The sequence below is a fragment of the Pteronotus mesoamericanus genome, unplaced genomic scaffold (assembly GCF_021234165.1).
Source record: "Pteronotus mesoamericanus isolate MK-2021 breed Mesoamerican mustached bat unplaced genomic scaffold, CSHL_Meso_final contig_124, whole genome shotgun sequence".
Lineage (NCBI taxonomy): Eukaryota > Metazoa > Chordata > Mammalia > Chiroptera > Mormoopidae > Pteronotus > Pteronotus mesoamericanus.
The window spans coordinates 4,477,878-4,492,223 of NW_026555051.1; the positions used below are offsets into that span (position 1 = coordinate 4,477,878).

The following is a 14,346-nucleotide window of genomic DNA, read 5'->3' on the forward strand; positions in this document are numbered from 1 at the left end:
TGGCATTATTGATTCTCCCCAAGATGATTCTGCACAGAGGGGATTGCTCTGCCCAGGAAAGATGGCTTCTGTAGTATGGGAGGTGACTCAGCATAGTGATCCTGGTGGCTGAACCCTCTGCTCTCTCCCCAGCCTCCAGTTGTACTCCTCAGCAGCCACCTTTAAGCTCCACAGGGCAGGGTGAGAGGTATTCCTGAGGGTGGGGCTATTGCTTCCCCTCAGGCTGATGCCACTTGGAAGGGAGTGCTCAGTCATGTGGTGAAGTGGTTTCTTCTGTAAGTCCTTGATTATAAGGTCTCTCTCTGGCTAGCATTCAGTTGGCTATTCAGGATGATTTTTCCATAATTTAGTTGTAATTCCAGTTTGCTCCTGGGAGGAGGTTAGTGTAGCTTCCACCTACTTCTCCACCATCTTGGAGCTCTCCTCAGAGCTATCTTTATTTTTATATTCTGAAAAGTAATTCTGACCCTAGAAAAGGTCTGATTGCCATTTTATAGAACAAGTAGTTACCCCAATCTGTCTTTTGATCAATATCCAACAAGGTTTGTGCTAGTGACTTTCCTAGCTTCAAAAGCCCCCAATTTGGCAGGCCTGCTGATTTCAGAGGTGAAAGGGTAGCAGAAAGTAAATAAAACTAGAGAGGTGGTGTAGAAATAAACCCCAAAGGACTTTTATATATCCAGGTTCTTTCCCTTCCAGGACTTATGGTCCTTCTGAGGCAAGTGAAGTCTCCCATTATCTTTGAGTGTTCTTTATGTAGCATGGTTTCACTCTCTTTATCATTCTGTTCAATCTATTTGGTGAGTTGCAGTTCTTCGTTATCCCTTTTAAATATGATGTCAAGAAACTTAGGATTCCATGGAGACTATCACTTCCCATAGTCTCTATATTCATCTTTTTGTTAATGTAGTCTAGGACATTTTCACATGTTTTAGTAAGCCAGGACACTTTCTCCTCTCCTACTCCTACTTCAATTTTAATTAGTTTGAGGTCCTATAAAATTCTCCTTTTACATTGTCTCTCTCTCCCACCTACTTCTCACGTATCTTTCATTATAGCAGTAAATAGTAAACTAGTTTACCAACTACTAATAGACTGGTATGTTAAAATGAGTACATATAAACTTAATGTTTTAAACTAACTTTTGTCTTTAGATTTAAGCCAATTACCAATGATGCATTCTCTCCCAAATGTTTTAAATTTTATCAGGGAAACTTCTTTACAGCTATGCAGACAAGATTTCTATTCCTACACACTGAAGGCATTTTAAAAATATAATAATTTCTAAATATGTAAGAATTAAATGATTGCTAAAAGCCTCATAATTTTAAAGAAAAGAAAAAGGACTATGTAGAAGTTGTGTCAATGGAGTAATGTCAATAATATCAGATGTTATAATGAGGAGTCCTTGGCATGTACTAAATAGAATACAAAGCCTTAGTTACTGCAAAGAGTAGTGATTATTAAACTTTAACATGCATTAGAATCACCAGGAGGATTTGCTGAAACAAATTGCTAAGCCCTATCCCCTACGTTTCATACTTAGTAGTTCTGGGGTAGTACCCAAGAATTTTTATTTCTAATAAGTTTCAGATGGTGCAGATATATGTGGTCTGGAGATAATACCACCATTATAAAGAAAGATATAAAATGTAGTTTATCCAATCTCAAAATTGGACAATAAGCAATGATCCATTCTTCTTCACTGAACGTATATTTAGAAACTAGAATAGCAATGAATATATGCCATTTGAAACTCAGATATCAGAAGTTAAACCAAACTAAAATTAAGTAGGTTATTTTTATGTTATGGGGAAAATGTTAGTGGGAAAATACTTTACAAAATATGTTTTGGGAAAAATCACCAGGAAAGTTATACACACACACACACACACACACACACACACCCCAATCTAATTTTCACAGCAACCCTAAGAGATATGTAGCTACTGTTACTACCTCCACTGTAAAGATGAAAAAACTAAGGTACATAAAGGTCAAATAGCAATTCCACGATCAGACAGTAAAATAGCACAACCCAGATCTGAATCCAGAATCTGTGCTCTAAAATAAAACTATTCTGTCTTTATAAATTCCATTTCATCTGAAATAACCGAAGAATAAAAACTTTCCAACCTAGGCCTTGGAACTCTGAGTATAAAGAAGTACCCTACAGACAACCAACAAAAAGAAAAGTGTTATGTTTCACATTTTTACTGCTCTTGAAAGAAACATATAAATCGTAGAATAAATTGCAATGAGATCATTCAGAGTTTACAACAGTAACTGAAAGATCCTGTAGCATTTTATGTATACTTCTATTATGATATTTATCACACTGTAGCAATAAGATATTTAGATACCTGTATATGTTATATTAATAATCACATGATAGTTTTATAATTTAATCAACCTGGGAAGATCTATTCTCTGAAAATGAAGGAATAATTTATAGTAAGTAATAATGCCCAAAATACTTCTTGGGGAGGTATGTGATTATATTTTTATTAACTATTCATCAAACTGTATCTGTGTATGTAGACATCCAGAAAACTAGCCCCACCTTGTGGATCATGATAGTACCACAAATTCAGGCTTTTGAGAACAGTGAGTTGTCAGGAAAGTGTATATTATCTTGACTGACAAAAACTAAGAAATTTATAACAACTAGCACTGGTGAGGAAGAATTTCATATACTGTTGTGGTTGTATAAAACAGTACAACTTTTCTGAAAATTTGCAAAAGCAATTAAAATAACTTTTGTACATACTGAACATAAGTAATATTTTCCTCAAAATTTCACTTCTAAAAATTTTTAAAAAGATTTTAATTCTCAATTGCAGTTGACATACAATATTATATTAGTTTCAGATGTCCTATATAGTGATTAGACATTTATATAATTTAATAAGTGAACACTCTGATAAATCTAGTACCCATCAGACACCATGCATAGTTATTACAATCATACTGACTATATTCCCTATGTTGGACTTGATATCCCTGTGACTGTATAGCTGGAAACTTGTACATCTTAATTACCTATTAGAAATATGCAAGTTAAAAAACATGCATGTAACAAATATACATGCAGCATTGTTCTTGGTAGTTGAGAAATTAGAAGCAACCCAAATGTCAATGTAGATAGAGCAAATACTATTTAACAACAATGACGGCAGCTAATAGTTGTTGCAAGTGCTTGATACGTACCAGGCACCATTCTTAGTCTGGCTTTAAAGCCACTATGCTATCCTTTTTAGAATGAAGTACACATCCTCATATGGAAGAATGTACATTACATGTGATTAAATGAAAAGACTCAACCTTAGAAGAACTATACAGTATTAGATATATTTTTAAAATATATGCTTGCAGATGTACAGAAAAAAGTCAAATAGGCTAAACATTAAATTGTAAACAGTGATTACCTCTGAAGATTAGATTGAGTGTGAGGAAAAAGGAGGTGATTTTTACTGTACTTTATAAACTTTTGTACTACTTAAATTTTTCAGATTAAATACATACCAGATTCATATATAAAAAGCAAACAATTGTAAAAAGTAAATTAATCAGAGTTTTTAAATATTAGTTAAAGAAAAGTTTTTAAAAAGCAAGAAGGGTTAACTTCTTACATGCTGAGGCTAATTTCTCAGTTAATGAAAGCACACAAAAAACTCATTGGAAGCTAAACACACGTGTGTGCACACACACACGCACGCGCACACACACACACACGCACACAATGAAGTACGTTCAAGGTTATTCAAAGAAAGTATGGGTAAGTGGAGTTGACAGCCAGTAATTTCCTGATAAAGATGGCAGATTGAACATGAACATCTAATTCGAATCCCACTCCCCTCTGCCAAACTGCTGAAACTACAGAGCATAGAATTTTTAAACGTTAAATTCCCAGCAACAAGGTAAATAAAAAAGACAAAAGTAATACATTTTTGGAAGCTAGAAGCAGATGTACAAGTGATAGAAAGCCTGTCTAACACTAAGCCAGAATTGGGTAAAGCTGAGAACCAACCCAATTTCAAAAGGTTCAGGAATTCTGCACGGAAGTCTGATCACTTATTTTGTCCTCCTATTCCAGGAAAGATTTTGCTATGTCTTAAAATAATAATACTATTCTTCATAGGATTTAATGTAAAATAGTGAAGAGTAAACTAAGGGCCTGATTTAAGTGGACTAAGAAACATTTACTTTGAAGGACCTTAACTTTCTTACTTAACAATCACCTTATCAAAAACAAAAATTACTCAGCTATATAAGTAAATGGTGAGGTAAAAGAATTTTTATTAAAAATTATATGTACTGAGTGAGAATATAAGCTATTATCTATTTTTTGTTATCTTTTTTGCCCAGAGCAACAATGGTTTTTCCATCACTTTACCTTTCTCACACAGATGCAACATTTTAAAAAGCAAGAATTAAGCAAATATTTAATGACTGACACTTCCTCTGAGAAAGGAAAAATCAGGATGGGTTTGGACTCTTCTAAAAAGTAGCATAGCACCTTCCCAAAATGCTGTGCTTTAATAATGAAGCAGTTTGTAGCTAAACCATATAACAACTTTCAACAGAGCCAAATTCTCATTGCTAGCTAAAAAGAGTAACCACAATTCCTTTGCCACTAACTTGCAGGGCAGTATACACATTTAAACCTAAATATATTTAAAACCATATAAGAAAATTACCTTATCCATCAATAAAGTAAAACTACTATATGGATGAAGTCTAGTGAACATGTAACATGACAGAATTAAATCCCCCAGCAACTTTAAAAGCAATGATCTCTTATTATGAGTATTTTCTGTCATGGGATTATTTTATTTTTTAAAATCACTTAGACTAAGTAAAGATTTGAGAGCAAAGAAACCCATCTAGAATCAGTCAAAAGTCTAACTGTATTATTATGATTTTTTTTCTGTTTTCTTCCAGATTGTGACAGGACTGATAACTCAGCATCAAGAAACAATAAAGATTTTCATAGAATAGTAAAAAACAAAAACAAAAACAAAAAAACTCTGTTAACTAACTGTAAGACATAATTACTTAATTACTCAATATAACTTTTGTAAATCATAACTTTAAAAACTTACTGAAATGAATATATAATGCACTTGAGGATGTTGTTGGACTGTAAGGCCACCATTAACACCTAGCAGAGAACATTACTGTACCTTACCCAATATCTAAGGATGCCTTTGAATTTAGAATGAATTATGTAAACTTTTCTAAAGTTTATTTAAAACTAAAAGGTTGAAGCAGCTACTATCAAAGTTAGGCATGTATAAACATCATTTATGGTTTCATGTTATTTTAACCACAACCCCTACAAGGTAAAGGTGGCCCAGCTGGGTTAAAAACAGGTACCATAAATGGAAGAAGCCAGGTGGTAGCTGAGAAATTAATAAAGAGGGCCAGAGGGAATAAAGCCAGAGGCAGAGATTAAGTATGGACCAGAAAGTCAAAAGAATTTGATTATCCTCTACATTGCAGGAAGTAGACTATCCAGAATTTTGAGTCAAGGACTACTGATAAAACAGATATAGATAAGTACCCACCAATTCACTGGAAATCATCAATCCAGGATAGAAATTCCCTAGAAAGTCATAAAATCTTTGCTAATTAATCAAACTTTGAGGAACTTAGAGGGTCAAAGAACTGACTAGAGACCAATTTTTACTTTAGTTCATTCTAGAATTCTTTCCCAGCTAACATAGAGGACTGTTTAGTTCATTCCACAAACACTGAATGTTTATTTTCCCAGAAAGACATAGTCCTTCTCCTTTAGAACTTTGAGCCTAAAGGGAAAGACAAACACCTGAGTAGACAGTGCTATTATAATGTGGTCAGTGTAGTGATACACTTGTGCACAACATGCTCCGATAACAGAGGCCACTCACTTAGTCCGGTCCAGAAGTAGGTTAGGGAGAGAAGTTAGGGTTATTATACTAAATGAAAGAATATCTGAGCTAGATCTTAAAAATAAGAAAATGGTAAGGCAAATTACAGGGGAAGAACATTTAAGACAAGGGAACAAATAGGAGGAGCAATGGACTGAGCAGGAAACAGGTGTATGGTAAAAGGGGTGAGGTATGGGCCACCACACGCAGGTTATATTAAAATGTAAGGATAGAGATGATGAGGGTTGGGAGAGGAGGCTGACAAAGTATAGAACAGATATCAAAGGCACTAGAATGCCATGAAAAAATTCTTAAACTTTATCTTGGAAGTCATGGGGACCCACTGTTAAGCAGAATGACACAATCACATTTTGCGTTAGTCGCTCTGTCAGTAATGTGGTGGATGAATTTAAGAAGGGCAAGATTGGAGGTATGGAGACCAGTTAGGAAGCTACTGCAGGCAAGAAATAATGAGGTTCTGAAGTAACAAGTAACTTCTAACAAAATCCTCTTTGTTGTTGTACCAATAATCCTGAATGATCACAGTGTAGCAAAAGAATAAAAAACTAATTCAACTATATATATATATATATATATATGGATGAATATATGCATAATATTTATATATATTTTCATATATTCTTATATGTAGATGCTATTACAGTTTACAGATTGTCTTTTTCTACATTAATCAAAAAGACAAAGAATGTTACAAAACAAAAGGAAAAATGGAAGCCAAAATTCAAAGTGGGACTTCCAGTCAAGAGGTAGTGTAGGCAAACACAACTCACCTCCCCACACAACCACATCAAAATTACAGCTAAAATATGGAAAAACCATCATCACTCAGAACCATCAGAAATCAAGTTGAAAGTATGTCTGACAACTACAGAATCAATTCAGACTGGTAGGAGGGGCGGAGATGTGGGATGGGCTAGACTCATATCCACGTGTGGTAGATAAAAATTTGGGAGAGATATCCTAGCAATCAGGAGCCCCAGCCCCACCCCAGGTCCCCAGCCCAGGGTTCCAGTGCCAGGAAGATAAGTCTCCATAACTTCCAGCTGCAAAAACCACTGGGGATTAAGTCAGTGGAAGAAACTTTTGGAGTCCCAAGCAGTGCCCCTTAAAGAACCACACACAGACTTACTCAGACTCACTCCTGCTGAGCTCCACAACCAGGGTAGCAGCTTGAAAGGCACCAGTGGCATACAGGAAGGAACAGAAGTGTCTGACATCAAGGCAGGACCTGGAGGACTGTTTCCTCTCAGGCAGAAAGGTGGGCAGAGACAACTACCCCTTTTCTGAGCCCTCCCAGCACAGAGCCACAAAGCTGACAGGCCAGTACCATATCTGAGACTCCATCAACCTGACAAACACTGTTTGCCCCACCAAGGAGATCCCCTGAGACTCTGTCCACCCAACTTACAAATTCAAGCAAACTGTGACTTTTCCATATGAAGACTGGTCTTGTCCCATGCTTCACAACTTCTTAAATCCTATTAAACAAGCAAGAGCTGGACTCAGTGAGCCCCCAGTCCCCATACCTCTTGCTAAGTGGCCCCAGGCCCAGCACTAACAGCAGCCAGCCAAGATTCACAGCTTGGATTCATTTGGGAACCTCTAAGCACAGCACAAGTAGCAGCCATTGCAGATTGCTTTATAGCTCAGGCAGGGTGGTCCTGGGCCAAACATAGGTGGGCGCTGACTTTGGCCTGTACCACCCGGGAAATCCCAGAGCCTATACACCCAGTGGACAACTACACCTACAGACATCAGAGCACCACCACCCTGCCGCTGCATAGCTGATACCCCAGAGGGCAGAGGCTGGTGGTCAGTGGTCACAGCCAGTCCTTGCAGCTGACTGGCCTGAGTAAATCCCTCCCATTGACCTGCCAACAGCAATCAAGACTCAACTACAAGAGGAAGGTATATTCAGACCACATGGATGGCATACTCTGAAAACCCAGCTTGGGTGACAGGGGAGGCTGTGCCACTAGACCCTACAAGACACCTACCTCATTAGGCACACTACCAAAACAGAGAGGCATAGAACCTCTATCTAATACATAAAAACAAACACAGCAAGGCTGCCAAAACAAGGAGACAAAGAAACATGGCCCAAATGAAATGACAGATCAAAATTCAGAAAAAGAGCTAAATGAAATGGTGACAAGCAATCTGTCAGATGCAGAGTTCAAAACACTGGTTATAAGGATGCTCAAGGAACTTAGTGAGGACATCAACAGCATAAAAAAGATCCACTCTGAAAATGAAGGATACAGTAAGTGAGATAAAGAACTATTTACAGAAAAAACAACAGTTGAGTGGATAAAGCTGAGAATGAAATCAATGATTTGGAACATAAAGAAGAAAAATATAACTAATCCAAAAAATAAGAAAAAAGAATCCAAAAAAATGAGGATAGCATAAGCAACCACTGGAACAACTTCAAAAGGTCCAACATTCATATCATGGGGTGCCAGAAGGGCAAGAAATTGGAACTCTATTTGAAAAAATAATGAAAGAAAACTTCCTTAATTTGGTGATGAAAATACACATGCAAGTCCAGGAAGCACGGAGGGTCCCAAACAAGATGAATGCAAAGAGGCCCACTCCAAGACACATTATAATTAGAATGCCAAAGGTTAAAGATAAAGAGAAAATCTTAAAAGCAGCAAGAAAAAAGCAGCTAATAAACTACTGGGGTGCCGCCATAACACTGTCAGCTGATTTATTAAAAGAAACTTTTTGTTCTAGAAGGGACTGGCAAGAAATATTTAAAGTCCTGAAAAGCAGGGACCTACAGCCAAGATGCTCTACTCAACAAAGCTATCATTTAGAATTGAAGGGAAGATAAATTGCTTTGGAGGCAAGAAAAAACTGAAGGAGTTCATCAACACCAAACCATTATTGTATGAAATGTTAAAGGGACTGATTTAAGAAAAAGAAGATCAAAACTATGAACAATAAAATGGCAATAAATACATATCTATCAACAACTGAATCTAAAAAACAAACTAAGCAAAAAAGAATACCAGAGACAGAATCATGGATACAGAGAATGTTTTGATGGTTGTCAGACTGCAGGGGCATGTCAGGAAAATGGGTGAAGAGGTTAAGGGATTAAGAAGTATCAATAGATAGTTATAATATAGCCTTGTAAAGTACAATATAGGAAATGGAATGACCAAAGAACGCATGACACATAGACATGAACAATGAATGGTGTGAAGACTGCCTGAAGGAGTCAGGGTGCTGGATGGAGGGAGCCAACGGGGAGAAATTGTGACAAATGTAACACCAATATTAATAAAAAAAATAATTTAAATAAATGAGTAAAAATAAAATTCAAAGCATTCTCTTTATCTTAGAACTAGCAATTTGTCATTGTTATCCCCCAAATGAGTTATTTTACTAAAAAAAGAAAATAAATGCAATGTTGCTAGAAATTTAAATTTGTAAAGAGGAAAATTACTTAAAATATATCCTATAAAGTACCTAAAATCAAGAACACCATTAACTTTCCCAGAAAAAAAAAGATATTAATGAAGAAAATCTAGAATACTAAATCTATATAACTTAAAAGTAAAAAGAAAAGAAAATAACATGATCCTAGCCTAATATTGTGAGCTTACCTTGACATGTATACCATTTAATATTCATAAACCTTAAGTGGGATGATTATATTCACTTTGCAGATAAGAAAATGAAATCTCAGGTAAGTTTACTTACCTAATAACTAGACTTTAAAGATGCTTGCTTTAAAGGCATTAGTAGCCATTTGTAAATAAAACTATGTAAGCATTTCATAAGAAACGAAGAGCTAACCCCTGTCCTTCTCAGACTATTCCAAAAAAATCCAAGAGGAGGGAAGACTCCCAGACTCTTTCTATGAGGCCAGCATCACCCTGATCCCAAAACCAGATAAAGACCCCACAAAGAAGGAAAACTACAGGCCAATTTCGCTGATGAACATAGATGCTAAAATCCTCAACAAAATATTGGCAAACCACATCCAGCAATACATTAAAAAGATTATCCACCACGATCAAGTGGGATTCATCCCAGGGATGCAGGGATGGTTCAATATACGCAAATCAGTAAACGTGATACATCACATAAATAAAAGACAAAAACCACATGATCATCTCAATAGACGCAGAAAAAGCATTTGATAAGGTACAGCAACCATTTATGATCAAAACACTCAGCAAAATGGGAATAAATGGGGCATTCCTCAATGTAATAAAGGCCATATATGAAAAACCTACAGCCAATATCATACTCAATGGGCAAAAACTAAACACTTTCCCACTAAGATCGGGAACACGACAAGGATGTCCGCTCTCACCGCTTCTTTTCAACATAGTATTGGAAGTCCTAGCCACAGCGGTCAGACAAGAGAAAGAGATAAAAGGTGTCCAAATAGGAAAGGAGGAAGTAAAGCTATCATTGTTTGCAGATGACATGATAGTGTACATAGAGAACCCTGTAGCCTCTACCAAAAAACTCCTCAACCTAATAAGTGAATTTGGCAAAACAGCAGGATACAAAGTCAACATTCAGAAATCAAAGGCATTTTTGTACACCAGCAATGCAACAGAAGAAGAAGAAATCAGAAAAAAAAAATACTGTTCGATATAGCAAGAAGAAATCTAAAGTATCTAGGCATAAATTTAACCAAAGACGTAAAAGACCTGTACGCAGAAAACTATACAACACTGAAAAAAGAAATTAAGGAAGACACAAATAAATGGAAGCATATACCATGCTCATGGATTGGAAGAATTAATATCATCAAAATGTCCATACTACCCAAAGCAATTTATAGATTCAACGCAATCCCTATTAAGATACCAATGACATATTTCACAGAAATAGAACGGACATTTCAAAAATTTATATGGAACCATAAACGACCCCGAATAGCCTCAGCAATTTTGAGAAAGAAAAACAAAGTAGGAGGGATCACAATACTGGACATCAAACTCTACTACAAAGCCACTATACGCAAAACAATCTGGTACTGGCACAAGAGCAGACCCATAGACCAGTGGAACAGAATGGAAAGCCCAGAAATAAGCCCAGGTCTCTATGGGCATCTAATATTTGACAAAGGGGGCAGAAGCATAAAATGGAGCCATAAGAGCCTCTTCAAAAAATGGTGTTGGGAGAGTTGGACGGCTACATGCAAAAAATGGAAATTGGATCATCAGCTGACACCATACACAAAAATAAACTCCAGATGGATAAAAGTCTTAAATATAAGTCACAACACCATCAAAGTCCTAGAGGAGAACATTGGCAGGAAACTCTCAGATATCCCACGCAGCAATTTTTTCACTGATATGTCTCCTAAAGCAAGGGACATAAAGGAAAGAATAAACAAGTGGGACCTCATCAAAATAAGAAGCTTCTGCACGGCGAAAGAAAACATCAGCAAAATGAAAAGGGAGCCAACCCTATGGGAAAATATATTCGCTAATGATACATCAGATAGAGGTTTGATCTCCAAGATATATAAAGAACTCACTCGACTCCACTCCAAGAAGGCGAATGATCCAGTCAAAAAATGGGCAAAGGACCTGGGCAGACGCTTTTCCAAGGAGGAGATACAGAGGGCCCAGAGGCATTTGAAAGGATGCTCTGCATCACTAGCCATCAGAGAAAGGCAGATCAAAACCACCATGAGGTACCACCTCACACTGGTCAGAATGGCCATCATAAACAGATCCACAAACAACAGGTGCTGGCGAGGCTGTGGAGAAAAGGGAACCCTAGTCCACTGTTGGTGGGAATGCAGACTGGTGCAGCCACTGTGGAAAGCAGTGTGGCATTTCCTCAAAAAGCTGAAAATGGAACTGCCTTTTGATCCAGCGATTCCCCTGCTGGGACTATACCCTGAGAACACCAAAACGCCAATACAAAAGAACCTATGCACCCCAATGTTCATAGCAGCACAATTGACAATAGCCAAGTGTTGGAAGCAACCTAAATGCCCATCAGTAGATGATTGGATCAAAAAATTATGGTACTTTTACACAATGGAATACTACGCAGCAGAAAGAAAAAAAGAACTACTAAACTTCACGACAGCATGGATGGAACTCGAGAGCATTATGCTAAGCGAAATAAGCCAGGGGGCGAAAGACAAATACCATATGATCTCACCTATAAGTGGAACCTAACCGACAATACAAAGATGCAAGGAAAATATGACCAGCAACACTGAAAGGAAAAGAAATCAACAGGGACAAGAGGGAAGGGCGGGGGCGGGGAAAAGGAAGGGAAGGGGAAAGTCAAGGAACATATAGCAAGGACTTATGGACAAAACCAAAGGGGAAGAGCTGAGGGAGGGGAGGAGGGAGGGGGCAAGGGAAAGTGGTGGGGGATAGGCAGAGACAAATGTATTTGAAAAAATAAATTAAAATAAAATTTAAAAAAAAAGAATATATTTGTTTCACAAATGCACCACTTCATATCAGAAAACCAAGATTACATTTGGGCAATAGAATTAAAACTTTTGGGTCAAAGTGAACTTGGTTTATATTTAGATTTACTCCTTACTAGCTGTGACAATTTGAATAACTTCTCTGAGCATCAAATGTATAAAGGAGGTTACAAGGCTTCAAAGGGTTTTGCAAATATCAGGTAAGTAATCAATCAATAGTAGCTACTCTGTTGCTCACAAATAAAGAAAACATAAATAATACACTGCATTTAAAACTGAAGAAAGAAAATATTGAAATGGAATAATCTTTTTCCCTACCAGGAATGTTTCTTTAGCCATAACAGATATACATATACTTGCACACTGTTTATGATACAACACCTAACTCATAAAAATATAGCCAATTCTTGATAATCCAAGGGCATACTAACTGATTTGTATTAATCTATGACTAAAGTGCTATAAGAAACCCACCCTTCCCTCCCTTACTAGAGAGAAGCTGGTTAAGAAACTGTAATACTTAACTTCTTTCACTGACTATACCTATACTATAGATCCCAAATCCTCATCACAGAATTTCTACTTGTTTAGATCCCAAGTTTCCCCAAGGGTTCTGGTTCCTGCTTTGGCTTTTCAAATCTCACTGCTAGAAAAAGCTGGAAGATTTTCAGGAAAATCAGTACATGCTACCTCATTACTGGTTTCCCTAGAAAATTATTTCTTTCTGGATTGTGACTTGACCTTTATTCCCCACTAACTCTACCAGTTAACCCAGTTAATTAATAATTGACTATATTGAGAAAGTATAACTAAGAAATCTCTAACAGTAAAATGAAACCATTTTACTTCATTTTTTAAAAGAAAATACATGTCATATCATTATATAATCATTTTAAGTTATTCCAAGTTTTTAACTGGTTTAAATGACAATATTAATTATAATATTTAGTATTATAGTTTAGTATTTTAGTAATTAATGTTAGTGATGTCATAAAGAATTAAATAATAAATCCTAGGTAAATAGTCACTGAGGCCCAAATTAGCACTCTATCAATACTGCTATGTAACTGTTAACATTCTTTATAAAAATACCAGAAAAATTACCTTGGTGTTCTTCTAAATCCATATCAAGTTGTCTAATTTCTTCATTAAATTGATTTATTTTTTCTTTTAAATCTGTTAACCTGTTGAAAATGTTATTTAATAAATTTATGACAAATAATGTTATTCAGTGAAAAAACTTAATGATAATATTAGAAAATCTTAAATCTTTCCTAAGTTTTCTAAACAATATCTAGAAATAATATGCCTTATTCTGTGGATAATACTACAAATTTAGAGAGAAAATTTTTTTCTAGATCTTTTGTTTCATGATTCACATTTAGACTGCAAGTATATTCTGAGAATATCAGGTTGTCTGACTTCAAGAATAGACTGTTCCCCACATTACTTGTAGCTTGATTTAAAACATTAAAGAAATGAAAAGTGTTTAGTAAGTTTCTTTTTATAGGTCTGTTTACACTGAACTAAGTTGGCAAATTAGTCTCAAAAATTAGAAAAAGAAAATTTACCATTAAGAGAAGATTACATGGGTTAAAATTCCAGCAAAAAGCAGTGGTATTTATTATGAAGCTACAGTAATCATAACAGTATGGTTCTAGAATAAGGGTGGGGGTGTGGGGGTGGGGGTGTGTGTGTGTGTGTGTGTGTGTATGTGTGTGTATGAATTTTGAGTCCAGAAATAAGGCCTTATGTCTATGTATACTTGATTTTTTTAATCCTTACCCAAGGATATTTTTTAAATTGATTTTAGAGGGGCGGGGGGGGGGGAGAGAGATCGATATGAGAGACAAACATCGATATGAGAGAGAAACACCAATCAGTTGGCTCCCACATGTGCACTGACTGAGGATCAAACTTATTACCTACATGTGCCCCTCCCCAGCAATGGAACCTGTAACCTTTTGGTGTGTGGGACAA

General features: G+C 36.3%; 1 protein-coding gene across 2 annotated transcripts in view; it reads right to left on the reverse strand.

Moving 5' to 3' along the window:
- The window catches only part of IFT74 (intraflagellar transport 74), a 97,524-nt gene that overhangs the window by 39,256 nt on the left and 43,922 nt on the right, over positions 1-14,346 (reverse strand). For both annotated transcript variants that reach the window (XM_054588118.1, XM_054588124.1), the window contains exon 13: positions 13,471-13,550. In XM_054588118.1, coding sequence (XP_054444093.1) covers positions 13,471-13,550 — 80 coding nt within the window. The remainder of the gene's footprint in view (positions 1-13,470; positions 13,551-14,346) is intronic.